This window comes from Osmerus eperlanus, chromosome 2 (assembly GCF_963692335.1).
Source record: "Osmerus eperlanus chromosome 2, fOsmEpe2.1, whole genome shotgun sequence".
Classification (NCBI taxonomy): Eukaryota; Metazoa; Chordata; class Actinopteri; order Osmeriformes; family Osmeridae; genus Osmerus; species Osmerus eperlanus.
The window spans coordinates 15,146,298-15,173,909 of NC_085019.1; the positions used below are offsets into that span (position 1 = coordinate 15,146,298).

At 41.8% G+C, this 27,612-nt stretch overlaps 1 protein-coding gene across 3 annotated transcripts in view; it reads right to left on the reverse strand.

Moving 5' to 3' along the window:
• Positions 1–262: 262 nt before the first annotated feature.
• Positions 263–27,612, reverse strand: part of pigq (phosphatidylinositol glycan anchor biosynthesis, class Q) — a 56,010-nt gene continuing 28,660 nt past the window's right edge. For all 3 annotated transcript variants that reach the window (XM_062453549.1, XM_062453558.1, XM_062453566.1), the window contains 9 exons: positions 16,093–16,224; positions 15,675–15,795; positions 14,648–14,774; positions 13,805–13,958; positions 12,172–12,283; positions 2,934–3,014; positions 2,146–2,260; positions 1,858–1,919; positions 263–1,532 (listed from right to left, as the gene is read on the reverse strand). In XM_062453549.1, the coding sequence (XP_062309533.1) occupies positions 1,380–1,532; positions 1,858–1,919; positions 2,146–2,260; positions 2,934–3,014; positions 12,172–12,283; positions 13,805–13,958; positions 14,648–14,774; positions 15,675–15,795; positions 16,093–16,224 (1,057 nt within the window). In that variant the 3' untranslated portion in view covers positions 263–1,379. The remainder of the gene's footprint in view (positions 1,533–1,857; positions 1,920–2,145; positions 2,261–2,933; positions 3,015–12,171; positions 12,284–13,804; positions 13,959–14,647; positions 14,775–15,674; positions 15,796–16,092; positions 16,225–27,612) is intronic.

Sequence of the window (27,612 nt, forward strand, 5' to 3'; positions counted from 1 at the left end):
GGGGAAGACCCAGGACACGCTGGAGGGACTATGTCTCTCGGCTGGCCTGGGAACGCCTCGGGGTCCCCCAGGAAGAGCTGGTGGAAGTGGCCGGACAAGCGGAAAGTCTGGGCCTCCCTGCTTAGGTTGCTGCTCCCGCGACCCGACCCCCGGACAAGCGGAAGATGATGGATGGATGGATGGAACACTAACGGCACAGTAGCCTTTATGATCCATGTTGTCAGATTATATAAAGACATAAGGAAAAACAACGTAGTTTTGTAAATAATCCATAGTTTATTCAAATGGTAGTGGAACACAAACACTGATAAGACTGATATTCAACAATACAATATCAAGTGAAATCAAACAACAATGCCAACAAAAAATTAATAATGTCTCTGTTTCAAGTCGAAATGATTGAAAATCTGTTTTAAAAATAAGATAAGTAAACACACTTTGGCACAGGAGAAAACTAAATGTTAATGGAAAGGACAAATTAGATGTAAAAATGGAAATACATAGCATACAAGTGTACTATCACTTAAGGTTAGCTATTATTATGATTGGATTCCAGGGCAACTTGACACACACTGAGGCCAGGACAAAGTGAGCAGCCACCTGATTGGACAAACCTGTACAATCTGCCCTGCCCATGCCAAGTACCATGATCTATGGGTTTATAACACAGAGGTGAATCACAACCATAAAGTTCTCCTAGGGATAGCGCTAGCTGCCAATTGGAGTGTTGGTGAAAGTATTATATATAGAACACCTAGGGAATGGTCCAGGAGGGCTTACCCCTAGAAAGTTAGGAGAGATGGAACGAGGATCATCTTCTATGCATTTTATAGTCATCTTTCTATGCATTTCACATGGAACAATTGGAAGGTTGATTCCTACTGATGAACACAACAGGAAGTCATGACAACTGTCAAATGCATAGGAAAACGCAAAAAAATGAACACACATATTTATTCAATAAACTTTTGTTGACAAAGTCTAACATTAAACCCTTTCTCTACACATTCGGAATGGAATAACATTAAACTGGTTTTGTCTAATTATGAAATGTAAGAAAAAGAAATCTAGGGTTAAATAAGACTACTTCATCTGTGCAGTGAATGCTTCAAATACCTGATTGTTAGTCAGGGATCATCGTCCCCCTTTTCTGTAACATCGACACACGTTTGTTCATTTGTAAAACGAAACCCTGTCCACGCACTCCCCCCCCCCACCCACACACCTCCCTCTGCTCTATATGGCGCTCCTACACTCCCTCTCTCCTGCTCATGAGTCTTCAACTAACCTGAGTATTACTTGTCTAGTCCATTTATCTCCCACATCTACTTCCTCACCCTCTCCCCTCTGCATCGTATTCATCTCCTCACTAGTGTTCTTCAGTCAATCTTGGTTCCCTTGTGTCTCCACGGGTAGACGAGCTCCCCTAGAAAGAGTTTCTTAACCAGTGCTCCCCAGGAGTCTTTGGGGTAACAGCTGTAGGTGGGCATCCGGTAGGTCTGCACCACAGTGCTGCAGCTGATAGGGTTTATCTAAATGGGGAGGTTGGAGAGAGAGATGGAATGGGCGGGGATTAGAAAGTGACAGATAAAGAAAAAGGGAAATAAGGAGAGCAGGACAAGGAGTGAGAGAGACACAGAGAGAGTAAGATAAAGGAAGAAAAAAAAAGCAACAGAAAAAGATAAGAGATAGAGAAACGAGAGAAAAACGGAGAGAGCATGTCAAGTATGTAAGAGTAGGGACATCCAAAGAAAAACTGTGGATACTGTGGTTCACAGTGTGTCTTTGTGTGTGTGTGTGAGAAAGAGACAGAGGAAAAGAGGGGGGATTAGAGGAATAAAAAGAGAGAAGTCGTACCTCCATCATCAGATGAAGTGGTGTGCCTGGTTCCTCACAGAGCACCCGGAACTTTACCCCCGCTGCAAGATATAGTGTCAGAGTCGGTCACACTTGCGCGCACACACACAGATAAGTGTGTATCTTTCACCAACATTATATTTTCATCCAAACATATTGCTAGGTGTTCCTTCCTCATTTAATTCTGCTGTTCCATAAAATCTTTCTTATTTCTTCATCTATTGGTCTACTCCCATGCATCCACCCGTCCCATCACTCTCATCCATCCACCCATCCTCGCTCCCTCACCTGCTAAATGGTAGGGCCTGGCTACCTTCAGGCCAATGGCGAAGAGAGGGAATGAGTTGATGAACTCCACACTGAGGTGGAGAATGCCCTGGAACAGCACCACCACCAGGCGGAGCTGAGAGACAGCGTTGGGTAGAGTTCATGTTAGCGGGGAGAGCAGGAATCGAGAGAGGAATTGAGAGAGGGAAGAGCATGCAGGAATCAAACCAGGGTCCCTGTGGTGCGGTAAGGCCTTAGGCTAGACCAGGGGTGGGGTATGTCCGGCCTCCGGGCTGTATGTGGGCCCCCAAGACAGCTTGATCTGGCCCGCGAGGCAATTAATTAATTAATCTGGACAGCAATACAGTTTTTGCTACGATAAAAGGAATTAATATAAAACAGGAGAATCAGGTGTTTAGGTCACGGTCAGTGTGATCGCAACAAACACGTAGCATTATGGCGACTGTTAAAAAAGAAATGCAGATGGTGGATTTTGTGCTTTCCAAGGGAAATGGACAAATTTCAACATTTCAAATTTATAATTTTTGTTGAAGTAACAAGCCAGTGTGCCTTATTTGTGGGGACTCAAGGAAAGCCAGCTGTGAGTAGCCTCATCAAATCTACCATCTGACATCAGATGCCTCTCCAAAGTAAAAGAGAAGCTGTTCCAGCCATCGCATTAGAGAGATTAGCATGATATATTGTATGCATGGCTGTGGGAAGTCTAGATGGTAAATGTACTTAATGGATGAGTAACCGGGGGGGGGGGGGGTTACTAGTTACGGGTTGGGATGTGGGCTGAGACTCACCAGAGTGAAGACCAGGTAGTAGAGAGCGGTGGTGGGTAGGAGGAACAGCAGGATGGTGAAGAGTAGTGTCCCAATGAACAGCTGAAACACAGGATGACGTACGGACGAGAGATTGAAAACAGGTAGCAAGTGTAAGCACAGGATGTGTGTATGATGAGGGTCCGGTACCTGGCCCAGGAGTGTGTGTATGAGGTTTGCATTGCATGTGCATTATTTTGTGGTGTATGTGAGTGTGTGTGAAGGTGTGTGTTATTATTCATTCAGGTCAGTGTGAGTGCTTAATATGTGGTTGTGTGTGTGAGGGGCGTCTGTGACACTGCCACTGAATTATATTGAAAGCGCCTTACTAGCGCCTACTTACGATCTCACGATCATAACTCTGAACGTGATCTGAACGCACGCCAGGAATTTAAATAGACTCCCAATGGACACACAGGCGTGATGCACACGTCACGCTGGCTATGTGCACGCGTATTGCGAAGACGTGTGCACAGCACGTGCATCTAATGAACACTACCCCAGACATACGTACAAATACGCGCCACCTATGTCACATGAACACTACACCTTACAGTTTAATAGATAACTAGGCGTGCGTACAGGCGTTGTTAGAGCTGTGCACAGTTTGTAGCGAATGTGTCAGCGCAGCACATCAACGCCTTCAAACGCCAGCACGCCTAGACTGTTAGCTCTTTAGGCTGCATCAAGGGATCACTGATCCCAAGAAAGATAACTAATGCATTCTTTCTTTACATGGGTATTAACATCTTTAATTCGGGTCTACTGCTATTATGTTCGGCAACATAGCTATGCCAGTGAATCTGCTATCAACAATATAATTATAATTGGGCACTACTAAGAATCATATTAGATTAAACGTTATTGTCATTCAAGTACTGAGACAACGAAATGCAGTTTAGCAAAAGCCACCTCAGCTGAGACTCGAACTCACAGTCCCTATAGACCAGGGGTGGGCAGTTAATTTTCCCGAAGAGCCACATGAGAAATTGGGGCCGTTGTGGCGTGCTGAACCAATAGGCTGAACTTAATTCTGCTCAATATTAATTTGATTACTTTATAAAAAAGTAGAACAGGTGTCAAAGTCCATTGACACCTCTTTCCTATCTAAATCTAACAATTTGAAACTGCAACTGTAAAAAGATCGGTTTCAAAAAAGCTACATTTGTGACGTCACAAATGTAGCACAACCTTTTTTGGCTCTGATCTGTACCTTTGTCACGCCCAAAAATTTGCTGTGCGCACCTCCACAGAATTACAAAGAAGAACGTTTTTCAAAGATATTGAAAATGGACTACGGTGGTAAATGCAGTGTTCCAGGCTTTACAGGGAATGCTGACACTTTTCAGAGTCTTCCTAAGGAACCAAACACTCGACGGGCTGTGATGTTTGTCTATGAGAAGATCCCTGTGCAGTTTGACACTGAATTACACATTTGCTCGAACCATTTCACCGAGGACATTTGTGATAACATGGGACAATGTAAAGCATAGTGTCGCTAACAGTTATTACATTTAGTCATTTAGCAGACGCTCTTATCCAGAGCGAATATTAGCAATGCTAACGTATCCTGCCTGTATCTAGCATCGGTAGAATGTGTGATGATTTAGTTTATTGGCAATGGGGCTAACGTTATTTCATGTTCCTGACTGTTTCATTCAAATAAATAACCTGTGTTGTCATGTAAATCTACAATTCAAGATGCATGTTTGTCCAGATATATTTTTCAGCAAGATAGCTAGAGCTAACTGAAGCTGAGTTGAATCACGATAGTTTGTTTGCTAAGCTGTAGTGCTAACGTTACCCACCTAAGTCGATCCCATTTGCTTCTGTCGTAGGCCGAAAACTGGATATAAGACACCTCAGGTTAAGCTGAGTGGAAAACACCACGATATAGGGTTGTCTTGACATTTTGCCTCTCAGTGAAACTGAGAGAACATCACATATTTACTAAAACGCTCACAAGAGATAACGAGAGGCACCCACAAGAGCTCAGACCTTGTACGAAGAACAGAGGGCAGGGCAAACTGACATTTTAGGGGTTTAGAAGATAATCACACCATGGCAGGCTAAACTGCCATGTAGATCAGGGGCGTTCTGTGCACTATAAATGCTGTCTGTATTCAATTGTTAAGTGGGCTCTATCTTGTGCTCGGAGAGACCTAACGTATGTTGCCTTTCTGACTTGATCAATAAACTTGCCATTGCATCTGAAAACTTGGACAGACTCCCTGCGTTCGTCCTTTCGCACCTGTTCGGCTAAAAAGCTAGCCACCACAAATTGGCGACCCCCAAACGTGATCCAAAAACCTACATCTTTGATAAGGTAAGAGAATTACTTATAAAATGTAGATATGGCTAAATGAACAGAAGGCGCAGTGTTACATGTTTTCAGATGCAAAGACGTAAGCCATGTTGCATCAAGCAGAATTTGTCTTGTCAAAACCCCATGTACGTCAATATCCCGAATGAATGATGAATAAATGTATATGTGCTAAGCTTTCTACTATCGCGGAGACGTGTATCTTGTCAAAGCAGCGTTGTGACGTGGGGGATTATGATGGACGCACATTTTGTCCCTAAGACGCAAATCTTAGTTGAAATAGACGTAGGGAGGATTATTTCAAATAAACTTTGTTACCGAGTAGAGCAAGAATAAAAAACGAGGTAACAGAAAACCGCATAGAATTGGAATGTTATTCATAAAAAATGCGTGCGTATTTAGGCTAATTTTGCCAAATCTAAAATACAGCTAAATTATAGACTTGTTGTTTGAATTCGACGGAATAGGATTAGGGAAAAACCATAACAATAGCATTTACAATTTTTGCGGAAAATAAACAAACAACCCTACAAGTCTAGAAGAATTGTAATTTAAGAAGTAATCATGTATGAGGATAATCGAACTAGTTCATTTCTGGAAGTTTTGTGTACTTAAAACAAACAAGGTAAAAGCAGAGAAATTAGGCCTATAATCTACATTCTTAGTCTAAAAAGTTAAAATACAGGAAGTCATTAACCGGTATCTTTTAAGACGCGTCGAGCAAACACAGAAAAGAGCTTCAATAAATAATCACGGGGTTAAATCTAATTAGAATGATTAAAATTAAATTGTATTAAACATTGTGAAATAGAATTTGTGAAACGGTATCCGACAGCACCAGACAGGAAAAGGCTAAAGAAATAATACTTTTTAATAGTCTATGATGTATTCTTGCAGGAGCTGAAAGAACCTAAAAATAAATACATAACCAGTTATGTTAATATTTGCTAAAACTAACAGCATCACAATGTTTGGGGAATGGAGTCAGATAAAAATAAACAATATTTATGAACTGTTAAAATTGATAAAAATAACGGATGATTGAAGAAAGGATGAAAGCAAGTTTTAAATGAAGGTACGTGTATGGGAACAAGTTTGTAGAAAGGGAAAAAGAGGCTGTAAACTTTAGATTGAAGAAAAGGAGTGATGTTGAAAGGTCAAGGAAAGTCGTTATGAAGGTACGTGCAGGGATTGAAGGAATGGAATCAAATATAATAAAATTAACGATGTTCAGAACTTATAGAATAAACTGTTTATTAATTGTCCCATAAAACGGAATATGTAAATGTAGAATTTTTTAAGGAATGATTAAATGTAAGTTGTCTTACATCTGTTCTCTCTGAAATTACAGACGGAGGGGCAAGGGAGCCTGGCACAAGCACGAGGAAGTGTTCAAACAAACTAGACACCCGAGTTGTTCATTGAGGAGGTTTATTAAACAAATAAAATATGTGTGTCAAAAATTGCATTTGCAAAAAGGTTTTCCCGTCCAACAAGACCTCTGCCACACACATATAGCAATAAACTAACACATTATTTAACTAGGGGTATAGTCTTGAGGTTTTAACCCGATTCATATCTCATTATAGCTGAGAAACGGAGAAAGGGTTTTTTTTGCTCGGATGGTTAATCATATACTTGTATCAAGTCTAGATCATCCGAGCCCACTGTTCCAAAGCTGCCTCCCATGGCAACGAGGAAAGGAGGCAGAGCGAGCCCAACCAGACACACTGACCAGACTCTCCCAGCCACAGCACCCAATGGTGGCCAAATGAGTTCCAGCTCTGCCCTACCCAGAAGGACTTTGGTGAAGGGAGCCAGGGGATACCAAGGAAACCCAACCCAGCAAAAAGTCGAGAAGGAAAGGGTTTGCTGGAGATGTGGGAAACCAGGACACTACAAACATGACTGCCCACCGACAAATGGAGGCCCAGAGGGAGCCCCAGTGAAAAGAGGCTGTGGACAGCAGCACACTATTTGTGGGCCCAGCCACGGGCAGAGTTAATGTTGCTATCCTGCTATCAAGGTGTAGTTACGATGCACCTTAGACATAACGTGACTGCCCTCCGAATGGAGGCCCCAGGTAGGAACACATACACAACCAGAGGCCGGTTTTGTTGAAAGATGGAAAAATTTGCATAACAACTAACATTTTGATTAGTTATGCTCTAAAGGGAAACACCTGTATCCACCACTGTAAAAATCCAGCTAACGCAATTTTTTCTGCCGCATGGGGTTATCCCCATGATTGTGAAGCTCAAGATATTTGAGCAGGTTAAGATTGAGAACCAATTAGAAACGTAGCCATTGGAATGCTGAACTAACTGTCAGTAGACAGATCTTGTTTCAGGAATCCAGAGGTTTGAAGGATTTTCTGTGGTGGAACGGGAGCCAAGAAGATAAAAAACATTTAACAAGGTTTAATTAATGTCCCCAACTCTGCTTAAAAGCAGACCCAAAAAGAGAAAGAGGTGAAAATATTAGATAAATGTGAAGAAAATATAAAGGATTGAGTTTTGCCACTATTAAACATGTTATCTTCTGTCTTTGCAGGAATCGCATAGATCACATTACTATGTGAAGGGGGGAGTTAATGAGTAACGGAAGACAAACAAAAATTCGAACTATGGTCTCCAGGAGTAGGAGGCAACTTGAAATCGATAACTTTAAACAGTATTTGGTAGATAAATAAACAGCCACACTAAAGAAACATTATGAATGATAAAGTAATAAGATTCATAAAATTGGAAGTCTAATCTTTAAACAATGCCGAAGCTCTTGTTGAAGATGTTGTGTAGGAGTTCATGGTGTCCAGGATCTATCCAGGGCGTATCCCAAGGGAGAGGGAGAAGGAGAAGGAGAGAGAGGAGAAACCTCCCAAGCCAGTCACTATCCAGCCTGGTGACCGGGTCCTTCTTAAAATCTACCGGAGAAAGTGGAACACTCCGCCTAGAAACTGTGCACAGGGCCACAAGCGACTGTGACTAACAGTACATTGTCAAGGGTCAACCATGTGGTTTCATCTGGAATCACTGTTAAAAATCCCGGATCAGACTTGATAACGCCTATTGACTCTGATCTCCCTGTGAAAGTACAGGACTGTGCTGTACTAAAGCAAAGCACACAAATAACGTTGTTTAAATCTCAGTCCTAGGACTGGGCGTGGTCGTTGCTTAAGACCAAGGACCATATCCAGGGCTTGAAAGTCTTACCAAGCCACCCTGGACAACGGCGAAAAGTCACTCAAACCTGCTCCCAAGAAAGGGATCAGAAAATGAAACTCAACCGCCGGGACAACAAACAATCCCTTCCCTGGTTGCGTTCCAACTGGGAAGAAGGGGGGTGAGTGAAACGCAGGGAGACACGGGGGAGAGAAGGATGCACAGCAATTTTGACATTCGAAATGTGAAACCAAAGTAATTGTTAACAAATATGCCTCGTGGTTAAGGTGATAGAACCAGGGGTTTGTTTATGACAATAACAATGTTCTGTTGGCTCTGAGCTAACAAACTCCCAGCTACTACTGTCATGGCATGGAGAACCGACTGGCGGTTGGCAGAACAAAGCAGGGATGGGTGATGTATATGCAACACCCACCACATTGTTCCTGATGAAGTTTCACAAAAGCTATCACTAAACTGAAAACTCCAAATTGGAGGGCTAAGTTACTATTGCTGCGTACCTATCTCCCTGTCCCGGTTTCTATAAACTCACCTCCACTATGATGACAGACTGCAAACTAATGCACCAAGATCATCTAACGAATTGGCGTGTTCCTGGTCACCAAAGCTATCCTGTTCCTGGCGTATATCCAATTCCAGGAGGGAGAAAGTGAACCAGATCCAAGGGACGTGCCAGGGTCAGGATCCCAAGGGAGGCTGGAAACCGAGGTTCCCGAACCAGGTCCAAACCCGCCAAACAACCTGACAGCGTCACTACGCGAGCAGCCTCCAAACTTCAGGAGGCCGAGCGAGGACAAGGCGCAGATCCCACACTAGCACCGCAAAACCTTTCACTGAGCAAGTTGCTCAGTGAAGGGGGGGGGGGGGGGGGGTAAGGTAGGGCTAAACTCTAGAGATGTTTTTTTAGGAGAAGGCATGTACAGCAATGACTATAATGTAAAATGTGTAGCCCAAGTACTGGCTCAGGCAAGGCCTGCAGTCAAAAATAAAAGTTGCTCCAGCCCACTTCAAAGGTATCTGTGGACTGAGTTCACAGCACAGGCTAACGGGTTGTCAGACTTATGTATGCTCCAAGGCCAGGACCGAGGAGTTGTATGTCACTTCTACACACCTAGGTTGGGAAGAGTGCGAGGAGAAAACCAACCGGTGGCTGACCGTACCTGAGAACATGATAAAACAGAATATCCCCACGTGCGAGGCAGCATTTTTGATTTATTTTGTTAAAATTTTTAAGAGATTTGTTTTTTGGGACAAACAGATTGTTGTAAAATTTGGAAGGATTGCCCTTTCAAAGCATTAATTATATGTTTTGATTCATGGTTTCTCCTCCAAAAAGGGCCTGGGGCCTGGGGGAGTTTTAATCCAGAATCTTGGACTACAACTGTTGGAAGGTTGTGAACAATGGACGGAATCCTCTGTGCTCATACACAAGGTTATTTGGACCTTGTGAGGGTAATGGAGGGTCGGTCACTTTTTGGAACTGGTTTTAGCGAAGAAGTTTAAGATACTGGATTTCATGTACTAGCCTCATAATGGCATTAAGGAATATTAGACTGTGTATTGGTCTGTGGGAGAAATAAGGATTAAAGAAGCAGTTATACGGGTATCATTTTATTATAGCTTGAAACCACATAACCTTAACCACAAGGGCAAGTAGCACTGAACCGAGGTACCAGCAAATGGATATCTTGTCACATTACACAAATTTGGACCACTAGGCTCAGTTGAATACACTAGCATACTATAAGTTGTAGCTAACCAAGTTAGCATTGAATTACATAACGAATGATGTGTCTTACTATAAGTCGAGACTGTTGAAATTCCTGTTTATTATTTTTCTGTTTGTTTCTTTTAATGTTTAAACGTTTTGGGTGGTGCTCGGGGAATTTCTCTCGACTATACATCCAGTTCTCTTGTTTAGAGTGAGAGGGAGAAGACCTTCTCAAAGGGGGGTTATGTCGTAGGCCGAAAACTGGATATAAGACACCTCAGGTTAAGCTGAGTGGAAAACACCATGATATAGGGTTGTCTTGACATTTTGCCTCAGTGAAAATGAGAGAACATCACATATTTACTAAAACGCTCACAAGAGATAACGAGAGGCACCCACGAGAGCAGACCTTGTACGAAGAACAGAGGGCAGGGCAAACTGACATTTTAGGGGTTTAGAAGATAATCACACCATGGCAGGCTAAACTGCCATGTAGATCAGGGGCGTTCTGTGCACTATAAATGCTGTCTGTATTCAATTGTTAAGTGGGCTCTCTATCTTGTGCTCGGAGAGACCTAACGTATGTTGCCTTTCTGACTTGATCAATAAACTTGCCATTGCATCTGAAAACTTGGACAGACTCCCTGCGTTCATCCTTTCGCACCTGTTCGGCTAAAAAGCTAGCCACCACACTTCAACAACAGAAGTGGAAACAACTAACGTCATCATTTCAAATGATATCTAGTCAATCTGTTGAAAACAGTGTTGTGTAGACAATAGATTTATTTGTATGTTTTTATTTCAAGTCTCCACCTTCGATGTTTCAGTGAGTGCTGTTGGCAGTGTTGCGTCTTTGCTCCGCAGCTTCACTCGTTGTAAACAACCAATCAGCGCGCAGCTCATCTATATATTCATGAGCATACCATAAAAGGGAGGAAACCTTATTTATAGGAACCCTATTTCACAGGGTGCATTAGGGCACATAGAACAGCACCCGGGCCATTTTCAGCCCAACCAATGTTACATACCCTATTCGGAGACCTTAAGGAAGAGTGTAAAATAGCCTATAAAATCAGTAAATGATCCCTTTAAGGCTGTTCATTGTAGCGATTGGGAACATGGCATGAAATAAATTTCGGACCAGCGATCCCTTGATGTAGCTTAAAGAGGTAATGCGTCTAGGCGTGCAGGTGTTTGGTGGGGTTGCTGTGCTGCGCTGGCATGTCGCTATGCACAGCACTAATTACGGCTGCCTATATGCACGCCTAGTTATCTATCAAACTGTAAAGGCCGAATTATACTTCTCCGACTCCGTTACGGACAGACGGACTCGGACGGATTGGTTGAATTTATAGTACTCCGAAGGCTGTGGGTGCTGAAAACAATTCACTGCCAGAAGAGTAGGTGGCGCTGCACTGCGATGCTAGCTAGGTTATCGAAAAGTCAGAGCAAATTTACAAATTAGCCGTTTCATCAATAAAATAAGCACATTTTCAGCAACTACACTTCCCATTTCTCGTCACATTTTAATTCAGATGCTGATTTACATGTACTGTTTATCTGAAATATGAGTTGTAAACTTACAGCAATGGCGGTCAAAGGATTCTGTTTGTCTTGTTGGTCACGGCAACCCCGCCCCTGACGCAAGCGGTTCTTAATATGGACCAATCACAGCCAAGGGGCATCAGTAAAATGACGGACGGACGGACAGTCAGGAAAATCAGGAGGCGCACGTAGAGCTCTCCGAGGGGGTCGGAGAGGGCACGGGGAGGGAGTTCCTCGTCGGAGAGGACGTTCCCTGTGTCCGTCTCCGAAAAAACAGAGAAGTATAAATCGGCCTTAAGGTGTAGTGTTCATATGGCTTTTGCTAAAACTCACCAAAGTACACATACTTCACCCGTAGCAGGTACGCGGTGAATGCACTATGTGCAGTTGCGCTGGCACGGATACCGCCCCATAGGCACATAAGTATGCGTGAGTGTTTGTGAGAGCTATGTATCGTACCTGGTCCAGGTCGTAGCAGCAGGAGTCGACTCTCTGTCGGAGCACGTTCCACTTCTTGCCTCTGAACAGTCTCCAGAGAGAAGACAAGCCGTAGACCTTCATACAGTACAACCTGACACAGAGATACACATCATTCATTACAACCTCACAGATACACACCATCATCCAGTACGACTTGACACAGAGATACTCACCTTCATAGAGTAGTCTCTCACAGGTACACAAACACCTTCATATAGGGTTATTAGTTCTGCTGAAAGTGTGAGGGAGGATAGCTATCTTTTGACCAATACATTCATAATTACCTGAACCCTGACTGAAACAGGGCAGGCTCTTTCTGGAGCATTTGTGTATTAATCACTAACCGAGTGAAGTCGTATTTCCGAAGAATAAGTATGGTGGTGTGTGTATGTGCGGAGGAGGAGGGGGGTGCGGGGGCTCGCAATAACAGTCATATGGCTGCTACTGTTGTGGGAAAAACATCACACTGTTGTAATTATGAAGATTGGTAATGATTATGGATTTAAATGATTTTAAATGAAACTCTTAATCACCTTTTTTAGCATCTGCTATATTACTGAAACCAGATGCAAAGCTGTTGACTGATTATTATTGCCACTAAAACGTAGAAGATATTGAGCCCAAAATGTGAAGATCTGGATTATTAGGGGCTGAGTGCGAGAGATGACTATGTGTATATGCTTCTTTCATAGAGAAAACAAGAAAGCCCAGCTATATCTCATGAGGCATATGAATGGCCCTATGCCCAGAAACCTAGTGCAGCTGGCCTTCAAGGTCAGAGCAGGCCTAAAAATGGTTAGTTTTCTATGCAAAAAAAGCTCCTGTAATCTGAGTCCCCTATGACGAGGGACCAGCTGAGTAAGAATGCATAATGCATCTGTGACCAACAAGTATTGTACCAATGGCAGACTATCATGAAATAAGGGAGAAAATATATAAGTGAAATGTCCGGAGAATAATTTGTCTGATCCCGGGAACTTGCACACGCGTTTGTTGGAGCTTGTGTCACCTTGAAGCTCAATACACATTTTGCATCAAACTTTGCTGAGTTCCAGTGCTGTTCTTAACTTGGCAAATTGGTTGAAGACAAAGTTTTTTCCCCCCAATACACTATGATAATAAGGCCAATGGGTTATCACAGTATGGGGAACTTAGGATATCTCATCCATTCAGTGAAGGGGAAGAAAAAAAAAAAACTCTTCTTTTTGTACTTTTAGAATATAGCAAGTAGGCCCTTTACAATAACATTATAATGGACCATCAATATTTTTTATGATGCATCCACAAATGTTCATCCAAAAATTGCATCCAAATTACATTGGATGCTGTGTGGCGAATTGGATCCCAAACTGTCTGAGTACGAGACTGAGGAGTCTATTATCTGTACAGTACACAAATTTGTTTGAAAATAGGTTCATAAAAAACACTGCTGTATTTTCCATTATTTACTGTCATCTACAGGTAGGACACCAAATTGCCTTTAGCAACAGGCACAACGGGAATTGGGAGTGGGATAAAGAGACAGGGAAACTAAATAAAGTGAGAGGAAGACAGGAAGAAAGTGGATTAAACTTGGTAGCACATTGAGGACACAACCCCCCCCCCCTCTCACCTTGCCCCGTAGACGTAAAAGCAGTAGATATGGAAGGTGAGCAGCGCCACCATGTCAGACAGCAGGGAGATGGCGAAGGTCAGGCCCAGGCAGGCAAACAGGCCCACGTACCACAGAATCATCTCAATGAACGGAGACATCAGGTGGATGTAGCCTAGGGTGTGTGTGTAGTATAAAAAGTACAAAAAGGAAACATCATGTGTGTGTGCATTTGCCACTAGAAGAAGTCTGTAATCTGTGTGCGTGTCTGTCTGTGTGTGCGTACACAAGTGTGTCCTCCTCATTAAGGCCGATTTATACTTCTCCGTTTTTACGGAGACGGACACAGGGAACGCCATGCTCTACGTGCACCTCCTGATTTTCCTGACTATCCGTCCGTCATTTTACGGATACCCCTTGGCTGTGATTGGTCCGTATTAAGAACCGCTTGCGTCAGGGGCGGGGGCGCCATTGCTGTAAGTTTTTACAATTCATATTTCAGCTAAACAGTAGATGTAAATCAGCATCTGAATTAAAATGTGACGAGAAATGGGCAGTGTAGTTGCTGAAAATGTGCGTATTTTATTGATGAAACGGCTAATTTGTACATTTGCTCCGACTTCTCGATAACCTAGGTAAATAAACACTCGACGACGACTTACAAAAAACCGTTGCGCCACCTACTCTTCTGGCAGTGAATTGTTTTCAGCACCCACAGCCTTCGGAGTACTATAAATTCAACCAGTCCGTCCGTCTGTCCGTAACGGAGTTCGGAGAAGTATAATTCGGCCTTTAATCCAAGGTAGATACTGTATGGCAAAAGGGTGTGTGTTTGTGCATAGTGTGTGTGTCAATCCTACTCACTGATCCACAGGTGGATGTGGTAGAGGAAGAAACGCCCCAAAACCTGGTCCAGAGCCCGGTTCATCTTCAGGCCAGCCGGCGCTCCCATCAGCCACTGCAGCAGCTGTTCCAGTTCTTCAGCTACGTGCTAGAGCGTGGGGGCGGAACATCACGTCAGTCACTGTCCTTCACAAAGCTATTTTTAAACACCAATATGGCTAGTACAAGAGGCTATAATAAAAGGCCATCGGACGGTATTTAAATGACAAAAGAAGCGCAGAACACACATTCACACACGTAACAGACAAGAAACGCTTTAAAGAAAACACACAGGTGTTGCTCAACACCTGTGTGTGGTTCTGTGATGCACAATTATGTTCATAGCAAATCAGGACTTTAGAACTGGTGAGTACAGCACGACATGACAGATCACAAATGTACACAACATTCAAGGTAAACCGGGGAGGTTCCAAGTTCGAATTTCAGCATAACAGCAGTTGTTTTATCATCTTTGATACATACAGTATAGCCTGAATACTGTTGTATTTTTCTTTTTAAGACCAACTAAGTTTACTCAAAGGGATCCCTTATTGTCAGAGAGTTTACATAATATCTTACATCCAATTAGTTACATCCAGCGGTTTTACATTAACAAGATGTGTCAGACATGTGCAGTGTCTTCAAATTATGTTTACATAGTGTTATAACGTCTGGACTACGTATTTTGCTTGATGAGGTAGACGTCATGCGTTACAACAGGGCTGTCCTTCATGTCACTGGAGAGATAACCTTCGTCCGGTAGGTTTTCTGATCCAACCTTTACATTGAACACCCCTCAATTAAAAAAGTGGTTGAAAAAAGGGTAGTTACAACTAGGGCTAGAGAGTAAACCTACAGGATGGTACATAGCTCTCAAAAATAGGGTTGGAGAGTATTGAAGAAAGTTATAAATACAAAGAGAATGTTTTTTATGCAGTTTTTTTTAAACATATAATATTGGTGTTTTATGCTTTATTGGACAGTTTGAGATATACTCAACTATACTCACATCTGCAGCTGGCACCAGCGCGTTGGCCAGTTGGCCGATTCGGTTTTCTCTGTAGAGCCAGGACACGAGCAGCATGCCCAGGGCGACGTCCACCAGGAACGACACAAACGTGTTGGCTTTCCTAGAGAAGGGGAGTGAGTTAGAAGTGTGTGTGTGAGAGAGTGGATATGAATATGAATATAGTAAGTGTGTGTTTGTCAGTGTGAGAAAGCGAGTGTGTCCATGCAGGTGAGTTGGAGAGACACAGAACAAGAGAGGGACCTATAGGGAATGTGAGGGTGTATGAGAGTGTGTTAGACACAGTGGGAATACATACAAGAGCAATCCAGGTTCAGTTTGTTTACACCTGCTACAGTAACATGCAATGTATGATAACACATTCTCCATTCCCTGGCCCTCTACACACACACACACACACCTCATGAAGTGTGCGTGCGTGTCGGCTCTCTTTGTGGAGCTGAGCATCTGCAAGTGCTCGGTCCTGTAGCTCAGCTGGACGCAGGTGGACAGCTTACTGGAGACAAAGCTCACCGGACGCGTGTTCAGGAGCCTGCAGAAACATGTTGGTTTAGAGACAACGTGTTTCCATGAGGTAGGAAAAAGCATGCACACTCATCGCTTGTATCTTTTTTTCCTGTGACACGTTAGAGAGTTGTTTGTGTATGTGAATTTTGAAAACAATGTGTGTATTTATATAACTTTGGTTATACAGTAGAGCCCGGACGATTTATCGGCGGGACGATATCATTGGCCGATTTTAGGCATTTTCCAAACTATCAATATCGGCATTTATAATGGCCGATATTTTTTTTAATAATTATAATTAGTATTTTTTATTATGCCTTCACAATACAAACAAACAAACAAACGCTGTACAAAATCAAGGATCATAATGGCCGATAAATGAATATAAAAAACGGGTGAAAGACCCTTCAATCATGTTATGTGTGTTGGCGTTGCATAGTTTGTCCACCAGAGGGCACTCTACAACTTCCCTGTTGGCAACACATGTTTATAACGCCACAAACCCTACAACCAACTGATCCAGCCTGAGTCGGGCAGAGTGTTACGGAAATAACAAAAAAAAAAAAAAAATGTGTGTTTTGTTACATGTTTCTGGATTCTGGTTTCTATTGTTTTTGTTAGTATTCTTATTATTAGGGTTCCTCTGGTTGGAGGAAACCTATTGTTTTTGTTAGTATTCTTATTAGGGTTCCTCCGGTAGGAGGGAACCTATTGTTTTTGTTAGTATTCCTATTATTAGGGTTCCTCCGGTAGGAGGGAACCTATTGTTTTTGTTAGTATTCCTATTATTATTAGTTTTCCTCTTCTCTGCTAAATGGCTCAATAGCTCAAAAAGTCCTCGACCCGATTTTTTAAAATTTGGCCCAATGATACAACAGGTCACTCACTATTCCCAGACGGCTAGTGGCCCACGCACGCCCATAGGTGGCGCTATAAGCCACGCCCAAAGTCTATGTGATTTCCCCAGCGCCCATTATTCCAAAATGCCTGAAAATTGGTGTACATGCCTTATTTCTCATGGGGAACAAATAAGCCTCAAGGACCCATAAGGTCTGTCATAATAGATTTTGCTGTACTGTCCCAAATTGGTACAACCTTCAAAACCCTTCTCCTCATAAACCATAGATCCAATCGACTTGTTATTTGTAATATATGTGTAGAATACATGTCTTTATATAGGGTGACATGGAATAAGAAATGCAATACAAAATGGCTGAAAGGGGTGTATTTATGTAAATGTACACATTGCCTCAATATCTTTGTGTCAATAAATCAAATATAATTTTGACTTATGGTTTTTCAAACCTTATTGGCTTCAAGATGACATCATTCTGAAGTACCATGCGCAATTTCATGCAATTTTACATTGAAATGTCAACGGTTTCTTAACCTTTGTCCCAAAGCTGACCAAAGCTAATACTCTGCCCTTTCTATTCTTAAAATCTCAACAGTTGGTGTGTAGCAGAGAGGATAGAGAGACTGACTTGTAACCTAATGCTCAAATTCAAATCCCCATCCAGCCTATTGTTGTTGGCCAAACATGAAGTAGTTTTGCTCTTGTTGTCCAACTCTTGACCTTCTACAATGTACATTTTTATAATATTTTGCCATTTTGCGGAGGAACTCGCATCGCTGCTTGCAGCTATATTTCATTATTTATTTTTTACATTTACATTTAGTCATTTAGCAGACGCTCTTATCCAGAGCGACTTACAGTAAGTACAGGGACATTCTCCCCGAGGCAAGTAGGGTGAAGTGCCTTGCCCAAGGACACAACGTCAGCTGGCACGGCCGGGAATCGAACTGGCAACCTTCGGATTATTAGCCCGATTCCCTCACCGCTCAGCCACCTGACGCCCCAATTTTTTATTTATATCGGAATATCAGATTTTTAAATCACCAAATATTTGTATCGCTATTGGCCTTAAAAATCCTTTATCGGTCGGGCTCTATTAGTAACAATGGCAGTCACAAAAGTTGGAAACTTACAAACTTACAATAGAGAATTGACAAAGTAGGCAACAATGGCAGGTTCTTTCCTTAACGTCTATGTTTATGTCCTTAATAACTATTAAGGACATACCAACAAAATACCTCAAAATCACACTGGGGAATTTAAGGCTATTTTGCTCATGTTTTGGTTTAATTGTGCATTTGGAAATTTTTCCTCCTGCCTTTCAAGGCCTTAATAATATCAGCAGATATTACAAGGGTTCCCTTGCACAAGTCTCATACAGACAAAGGTTAGCCTATATAGCCTAAATAAGATGTCTAGAAAATATGTAAAGTTTATTTAAAGTCTATAATTATGTGCAAATTGGTGACAAAAATGGAAGTGTATTCTATGAAGTGCATTAGCTTCATATGGGCGTGTGTGTGTGGTAAGTGCATTTCTCATGTCATGACATAGCGGGAACAATAATTCTAATCGTAAAATGCCGATTAACATAACTAATAAATGCATTTAGCATATTTACACATGATCGAAACAAATCATATTATATGACTTTTATAGTTTGCAACTATTTTGCAAATGGTAGGCTAAACTATTTAAGAATATAATAAGGTAGGTCTAATAAAAGGAGACGACGGCATGGGCAGGGGCTGTTATGATAAATGGATTCCCAATAGTGTAACCGATCGTTCTTGAAGGCTTGAAGGAGTCATTGACTGCAAAACCGAGTTTACCTTGTCTAGAGCTTTAGCTGCGCGCTGCTCTGTGTACTTCCACGGGAATTACAAAGAAAGTTTGGAGGTTTAAAAGAAGGATTTAAACACAATGGACAATTTAAAGAAGGATTTGCTCAGCCGCTGTTGCTGAAAAGAGGTGCTGTTCCGACCGTATGCTCATCACAAACTCAAGCTCTAACGGTGCGTTTACACTGCAGCGACGCGATGCGAGCAACAACATGTTTTCCATTCATTTTCAATGGAGCCAGGCGACTCGCTTGCGTGGTGCATTGTGGGTAGCGACGCAACGCGATCGAGTTGAGATTTTCTCAACTTTATGCAAATGAGGAGCGATTTTCGCTAGCGATGGCCAATCGCAGTGTTCCTTGTTTCTCGTAACGTAACTATGGCTGGGCGGTATGACGGTATATACCATGCGACGGTACAAATGTGTCTACCGGGAGAGATTTGGCTATACCGTTTCAACCGTGGTATACTTTTATACTATATTTTTGTATTACACATGTCAATTAAATGTCTGGTTGTTGTATTGTATATAAGCCATCATGTAAATCGCATTCTTGTGATATTTAGAATTGTAGTTAACTTTTATTTGATTTGCTATTTTCGTTTGACCTTGAAGCACATTTGCGTTGGAACGGAGTGTATTTTGTCTAAGCGGACCACATTCATGCCGATGCTAATTAATTATATATTTGGTGACCCATTCTGCAGGTAACCAATTCGATTTGTTGTTCAAGTTTTATATCTCGTGCTGTAAAATTATTGATGTAAAATTACACTGGTGGCGTTGCTAGCATTCTTGATCTAGGATGACTAGTGAAGGCTAGTCAGCTAGTCATTAGGGAACTCTAAGTTTCCACATGCACTCTACCTCTGGGATCGATTACATTGACAGCTGATATTCAGGGGAGGGGACTTCTTACCAATATGTTTAAATGTCTTACATGACGACTTGTGAACCAGACAAACTTTGTATTGCGATCAGACTTTGTCTCCTTGCTGGCAAGCATTAAATCATTGTACTTTCTTTGAATCCAACGACTCTGTGCATTACTTGATAAAGAAATTATCCTAACACCCCTTTAAAATGTATAATAATTAGAGACACAAACAGATTAGAGAGCTTCAAAGGGTTGATACCCTCTGGGGGAGAAGGGGAGCCAAATGGCAAACTAACGTCAGCCTGTCCCCTCTAGCCCAGAGTAAACTCAGGACAAATGGATTTAACAAGAACTGACTTTTATGGATGTACAAACATTTCTCAAGGACCACACTGTTCATGGGCCCTACAAGGATGATAGGAATTGATGTGTGATAATGTGTGCTTTTCCCTTTAAAATTGTGTTTATTTAACTTGATGTTTTAATTTAACTTCCTTTCAAGTTACGATAAGTATTGGTATCCAATGTATTGTAATCTACTAACAAAACCACAACCAATGTTGTGTAGATACATTATGAAGTATATACAGGTATGAACATTTTAAGGCCACAATCCTAAAGTTACATTCCACTCACACCTCTCTGTGAATCAGCTTGGACAACACCCAAGCCGAGGAACTGACCAACAAACTCTCACCTACTCAAAGACACTCCCTCTTGGACTATAAAAAAACCAACAAGAACAATCACTCGTTGAGTCCATTGATACCGCAAGTCCAGTGATCAGGGTATCTGCAGGTTTAGGACAGTTGGATTTAAGACCTTTTTAGTACCACGCCGAATGAAATTTAAGACTAGTTTCATTTGAACAATTTTGTAAAGAGCACACAATACCACCAATGACCTTCCTTATGGAACATTGTTTATTGTTATATAAAAAATATATTGCAACTTAAGTCTTTGAGCAACTGACTAAACATTAGGCAGTGACTGCACTGAAAGCTTTGATCACTTTTGTTCAGTTGTATAATGTTCTTATAAATGTACACCTGAACTTGTACACACTGCCACTAACTTGATATAACCACGGTGCAAAACTAGGGTTAGGCCTATGTCACCAGTTTTCATTAAATTTTCAAAAACGTTTCTCCATGTAGGGCCCAATCCCAATGTCCCCCCTAAACCCTAAGCCCTTAACTTGACGTCACCTCGTAAATTATTGAGTGCAAGAGGCTTTAAGGGCTCAAAATGCTATAAATTGGAGAAGGACAGCACTTTTCTGCAATATCCGCAAAATCGTAATGTTGTTGGATCAAATCTGATGAAAGCATATTTGGAATGTATCATCAAAGGACAAACTACACACAGTTCTGGCTATATTAACCATCAATGAGCTTTGTGCTTAAAGTTAACTTTTATTTCTATGTTTGTCAGGATTGGTTGCTCCTTCCATTCTTGTTTGTTTAGCATTCTTCTTCTTTCTTGTCTTATGAGGCAGGTTTGCCAGGATTTTTCTCTCGCTTCTGGGCTTCCCCTGGTAACCCTCATATTTCACGTTACAACTCTGTGAATTGTGGGCAATTCCCTTAGGCAAAGTAAAAAATGCCGACTTGGAAAAAGGGTGTATAAAAGGCTATAAATGTCTGCGAAAGAGCCCTCACACACTTGACGATATGACAGTGGATCCGCCCTAAGCCCTTACAGACTTAGCGAGAACGCGTCTGAGGGGTAGACATTGGGATTGGCCATACTAATATTTGTTTTGCGCACCTAACGACCCCCCACAATCATCTAACTGTTGTTGGTTCCGCTTTTTTTTTTTTTTTTTTTTTTTTTATAAACAGAGGAACATATTTTTGTAACACGATTTCAAAAAGAAACAAGTGAAAATGAAATAATATTTGTTACGGTATCAGCTCAGTTGCATTTTTAAGAACTTTTAAACTTGAATTTAAGGAATTTTCATTCTAATCAAGGCCTTATTTTGACATTATGGAATTTAAGACTTCTCAAGACTTAAAGATCCTGTAAAGTGGACCTGAAAACTTGTTTTAAGTTTGCCACACCACAGAATAATGTGTTATGAACTACCCATCCAAATTTAAATGAAAAAATAACACCGACAAGTATGTTAAATTAGGCTTTGAAATCGTGAAAAAATCATCAGTCTTCTCTGCTTGAGACTGGGGGGGCGTGTTGCCTGAAGGAGCTGAAGCTCCGCCCCCTTGCTGGAAGGCGCCAGCTCTCTCAAGTAGGCTACCTCCGACTCAGATAATGGACGCGACGTCAAGCCGAACAAAACCGTATAGAATTAGAATTTATTTGTTCAATGAGTGAAACATAAAGATGCATATAAATTAAATGTTCCCCTGAGCTGTAACAGTAAAAATGGACACCAGAGACAGCAGACAGTGAGCTCTCCAACTAGGCTACTTCTAAACACATTAGCTACCATTTCACCAAAATACTATCATTCTACACCGAGTATCCTAATATCAATTTAGCGGTTTGCACTAACTCAAAGCAGAGATACCTCTGGAAAAGTTATCTAGTATAATTATAACAAGCACACAGAACAGAGTGATGAACTGCTGGCGGCGGTGGATTGTCCAGGTGCGACCGGAGGAGGAACGCCGGGAGGGCGATGCTCGGTACGACTCCGCGCTGCAAGAGAAGCCGTGTGTCCGCGAACCCCGTCTGTCTCTGGTCCATGTTAAAACTATCCGCCGTGAAATGGTCACTGCATTTAGTCATTTAGCAGACTCTCTTATACACTGCAGAGGCGGCTGTTGGAGTTTATCCGAAGCTTTCCATCAGCGTGGCTCTTCACAAAATCAATCCACCTATTTTTCCTTTCCTCATCAATAGGGAAATTAAATAGTGTTGCAGCGCAGCTGAAGTTTTTGCATCCAGGGAAGATGCAGTTGCGGGTGGAGGGAGACATCCTGAAGCTAGCTAGGTAGCTAGCTGATGTTGGCTACAATAACAGTACAGCAGTCAGTGATCTGACGTAGATGGGTCGAAATGTAGATGGGTAACTTTTTGGCCCCGCCCATTAAAACCTGATCTGAAAACGGAAGAGAAACTGTTGTACAGTCCAACTACACATTTCGGTGGGACAAAGTTTTAGCGCTTTGCACATGCTTTCAGGAACTCATTTCACACGTATGTAATGTACTGACAAGCAAATCATGGAATTGACTTTACAGGATCTTTAAGGATCCAAGGATACCCAGAGTGATAACGAATAGGCATTCAAAAGGATCTCGACAAGCTTCTCCTAAGAATTTATTTGGCTAGTGATTGCAACGCTACCAAACAAGTTCTCCAAAATAAGTACCCAAACCGCAAACCACTAATTGCAACTTGACTGAGATAACAAAAATCTGTCTCACTAGATTAAAATAAATACTTTTACGAAAGGACCTTTTATTGAACTATACGGACTCCTAGGGATTAGAATTTAAACTGAGACAGCTTTGACCCACAAATCAACACATCAACAAAAGTAAATGCGACTAGCTATAATTTTTACGAGTGACATCGGTATGAAGTGATTCATATTGTTGTGTTTGATTAGACTACAAGTAAAGCTAACTATCGTTGGTGTTATCGCTAGACTCTTCTAGTTACCAGGCAAAGCCTGATTCTTTCCCCCTCTTCCTGCTCTTTTCACCTTTCCATTGTTCCAATTGTACATTTTGCTATCCATCTTTAATACTCACCCAATAACATATCCAGTCCTGTTCATTATATTTCCATGTTCTTCAATAAATTTGATCAACTCTACTCATTCGCGCACCTCACAGTTGCGTATTGATCAGACAAGAAGACACGCTTATCAACTCGATTACTATTGATCAAAACAGAACGAGGGTTCGGCCTACTTGAAACATACTATTGAGAACATATTCGCTGACATGCATTGCACGCGTGATGAACACAGACTTTTTTTTTGCCTTTGGCGCTCGGGATTTGTCATTGGCGCTCGGGAAAACAGTTTTGGCGCGCGCCAACATTTTCTCTATGCAGGAAAAACCCTGTAATAGAAGCTTGAACACAATGAAATTGAAAGATTTCATTTCCGCCTAGATTTCTTTTTGTAAACAGATGCCTGAAGAGGCCTATAGGTGGGAGATATTCGAGAGGGAGTCAGGTGGCTAAGCGGTTAGGGAAGCGGGCTAGTAATCAGAAGGTTGCCAGTTCGATTCCCGGCCGTGCCAAATGACGTTGTGTCCTTGGGCAAGGCACTTCGCCCTACTTGCCTCGGGGAAATGTCCCTGTACTTACTGTAAGAGCGTCTGCTAAATGACTGAAATGTAAAAAAAATTAAAAATATTAGCTGGAAGACACAATTGGACCATAGCATGAAGCCTTACCTAATTTAGGTCAAAAGTCTAATACAATACATTATATTCATATTTGACATGTTTTTTTAAGAGTACATCCAGGCGTTTTCTAAAAGGGCCTTGTAGAGACCAAAAGGACCCTTGGTAACCAAGGTCAAATACTTAGGATAAAAAGGTATTACTTTTCATAATTGTTGTCTCTAATGAAAGGTGGTACTTAGAACTATCATATATCATAAATAAATCCCCCATTAGTATTGCTGAAACACAGCAACTGAAGCATAAACACATTAGACTGCTTTATCTGACTCATGGTATTTACTCAGAAAAAGCCCTGCTTCTGTGAGCCATTTTTGTACCTGGACTTTTACTTTGAAGCTTCCAAAGTTACCCCTAATATTGCCTATTGGCGTCTGCAGACTTTCATGGGCTATACGGCTAACAAGCTTAGTTGTGAGCTAGCTAAAGGCAATTTCAATTTTGTACCAAAGAAAGAGTTGGAACAGATTTTGGGAGCCACCTGGTTGGCTTTAGAAGGCTATGAACAGGGCAGCTCCTATTGGGTCAAATGAGGTGTCAATCGAAAGGTCAGAGTGCAGTGGCCATTTTGACAACAAGATATCGTAGATATTCAAAAACGAACCGGAGTTATGACCAATTGTACGTAAGTGACTGGTCTCTTCAGTCTGCAAAGTCAGAATGATGCAACAAGAGTTCATGGCTACTTATGGATGTAGTAATACATGGTTTTCGACGAAATACTTCACGTGGTTAGATAGTTTGGACCTTTGGGAATGTAACCAGACCATTTTTGTTGGGATGTTTTGCATAACTGGACAACTCTGAGACTTGTTAGGTGAGTAGTCTCGGTTTACTTTCACATTGTTGACACGTTCGTGGTTGGACAAAGACGTTGATTGTGCCTGCTGTTGCGACTCGATCTTGAAATGGTTTACATAAATAGAATCTCACAAGACTCGCAGCTTTCCAACAATAAATGGCATGTGTAGCAGTCTAAACATATGTTTGTTTGTTTTGTTTTTTTGGGGGGGGGGGGTTACTTACATTTGACAACTAATATTTCTGTATAATTTAAATAAGTATGTGTTGTGGAAAAAACATCACACTGGTGTAATTATTAAGATGGGTAATGATTATGGATTTATATGATTGAAAATGAACCTTTTAATCACCTTTTCAGCACATGCTATATTACTGAAAACCAGATGCAAAGCTGTTGACTGATTTTTTTATTGCCACTTAAACGTAGAAGATATTAAGCCCAAAATGTAAAGATCTGGATAATTAAGGTCTGAGTGCGAGAGAAGTGTATATGCTTCTTTCATAAAAAACTACAAGGCCCAGCTATCAGCAGGCATAGTTATGGCCCCATGCCCAGAACCTAGCAGCTGGTCTTCAAGGCCAGAGTAGGCCCAAAAATGGGGGAGTTTTCTATGTAAAAAGGCACCTACAATCATAATGTATTCTGTGACCAACACGTATTGTACCAATGGCAGAACCTCATAAAAATAATTGGGAAAATATATAAGACGAATGTCGTTAGCTTTAAACGTTAAACTGGAGCTGGAAACGACTGAGACAAACGTGTGTGACTAGCGTGTGTGTGTATATTTGTTTGTGACAGAGTGTAAAGGGGGTTAACATGTGTGACTAGTGTGTGTACTGTGTGTGTGTGTTTTTGTTTGTATGAGAGAGTGTAAAGTGGGTTCTTAGTTTCTACCTGACTGACTGCATGTGTACTAAGCATCCCCTTGTTTGCCAAATATTGTAGCTAGTTTTGTCATTCACATAGAAATCACACTGAACTGAATTTGGCATCAATAACATGACTTTGTATACCTTATTCTAAGACATACAATTTAACAAATGGTTTTGGCATTAACATGCCTCCCGAGACTACTGCTTAGACTACTGTTTTGATTAAAAAGAGACTAAAATACAATTTTCATTGACTTAAACTAGACTAAATGTCATCAGTTTTTGTTGACTAAAACTAGATGAAAATAGTCATGGATAAGTCTGACTAAAATAAGACAAATGCTCAGACTTTTAGTCAACTGAAACTTGACTAGACTAAAAAGAGTATGAACGTGACTAAAACGAATAAAAACTAAAATGACAGCTTGACACAAAGACTAGACTAAAACTAAAATTAAAACAAGCCGCCAAAAACAACACTAACTAGAGAGGGTACAATTTCTGGGAAAATTGTAGGGTGTGCTTGCTTGCGTCGGTTGCAGGTAGGTCAATTTTCCCTTCTAGTGATATTTTTAAGCATTTAGCCTACTCATATTGCATAATTCATTAAGAACACCCTTTGAAACAAGCGAACACCCTTTGAAACAAGCTACTGTAACAACGTTGTCACTGGCAGTATTTCAGATGGAATTGCGATTCAAACAGTACCGTCTGCTAACTGAAAATATGCCCCCCAAAACGTAAATAAGTTTGAAATTAATTTAGGGGGACATGGCTAATTCAAAAGAAGTTTGCTAGAGGCAAGCTAGCTGCTGTTGCTAGCCACACTTCACGGATTGTTTGAAAGCGCTGGAAATTAGAACATTTCTTTTGACATAATAAAGTTTAGCCAAATGGTGGCATAGAAGACAGTACTACAGTACACTGCCAGTGGGCGAGCCAAGTCTGATCTCTGGATCACTGCTACACTACAGACAGTAGAGCCTACCACGCCGTCCCTCGTGCAGCACTGGGTCACTCTGACCATGCCATGGTCCATCTGATTCCTGCATACAGGCAGAAATTAAAGCTCTGTAAACCTGTTGTGAGGACATCAAAACAGTAGACCAGTGAGGCTATGGAGGATCTGCGGGCGTGCTTGGACTGTACTGACTGGGATATGTTCACGACTGCTACCAATAGTCTGGATGAACTCACAGAGGCTGTGACATCATACATCAGCTTCTGTGAGGACTGCTGTATTCCTCCCCCCTCCCCAGTGACGACTCTCTCCATTCAGGAGGGTGAAGTTAACAGACTTTTCAAGAGGCAGAACTCCCGCAAAGCAGCTGGGCCGGACTCTATCTCTCCTGCCACCCTCAAGCACTGCGCTGACCAGCTGTCTCCGGTGTTTACCAACATCTTTAACACCTCCCTAGAGACATGCCATGTGCCAGCCTGTCTCAAGTCCTCCACCATCATCCCTGTGTCCAAAAAGCCAAGGCCAACAGGACTCAATGATTACAGACCCGTCGCCCTGACCTCTGTGGTAATGAAGTCTTTTGAGCGCCTTGTGCTGGCACACCTCAAATCCATAACGACCCTTTCCTGGACCCACTGCAGTTTGCCTACAGAGCCAACAGGTCGGTGGATGACGCTGGACGGTGGATAACATGGCCCTCCACTTCACCCTACAGCACCTGGACTCCCCAGCATCCTACGCCAGGATCCTGTTTGTGGATTTCAGCTCTGCCTTCAACACCATCATCCCCGTCCTGCTCCAGGACAAGC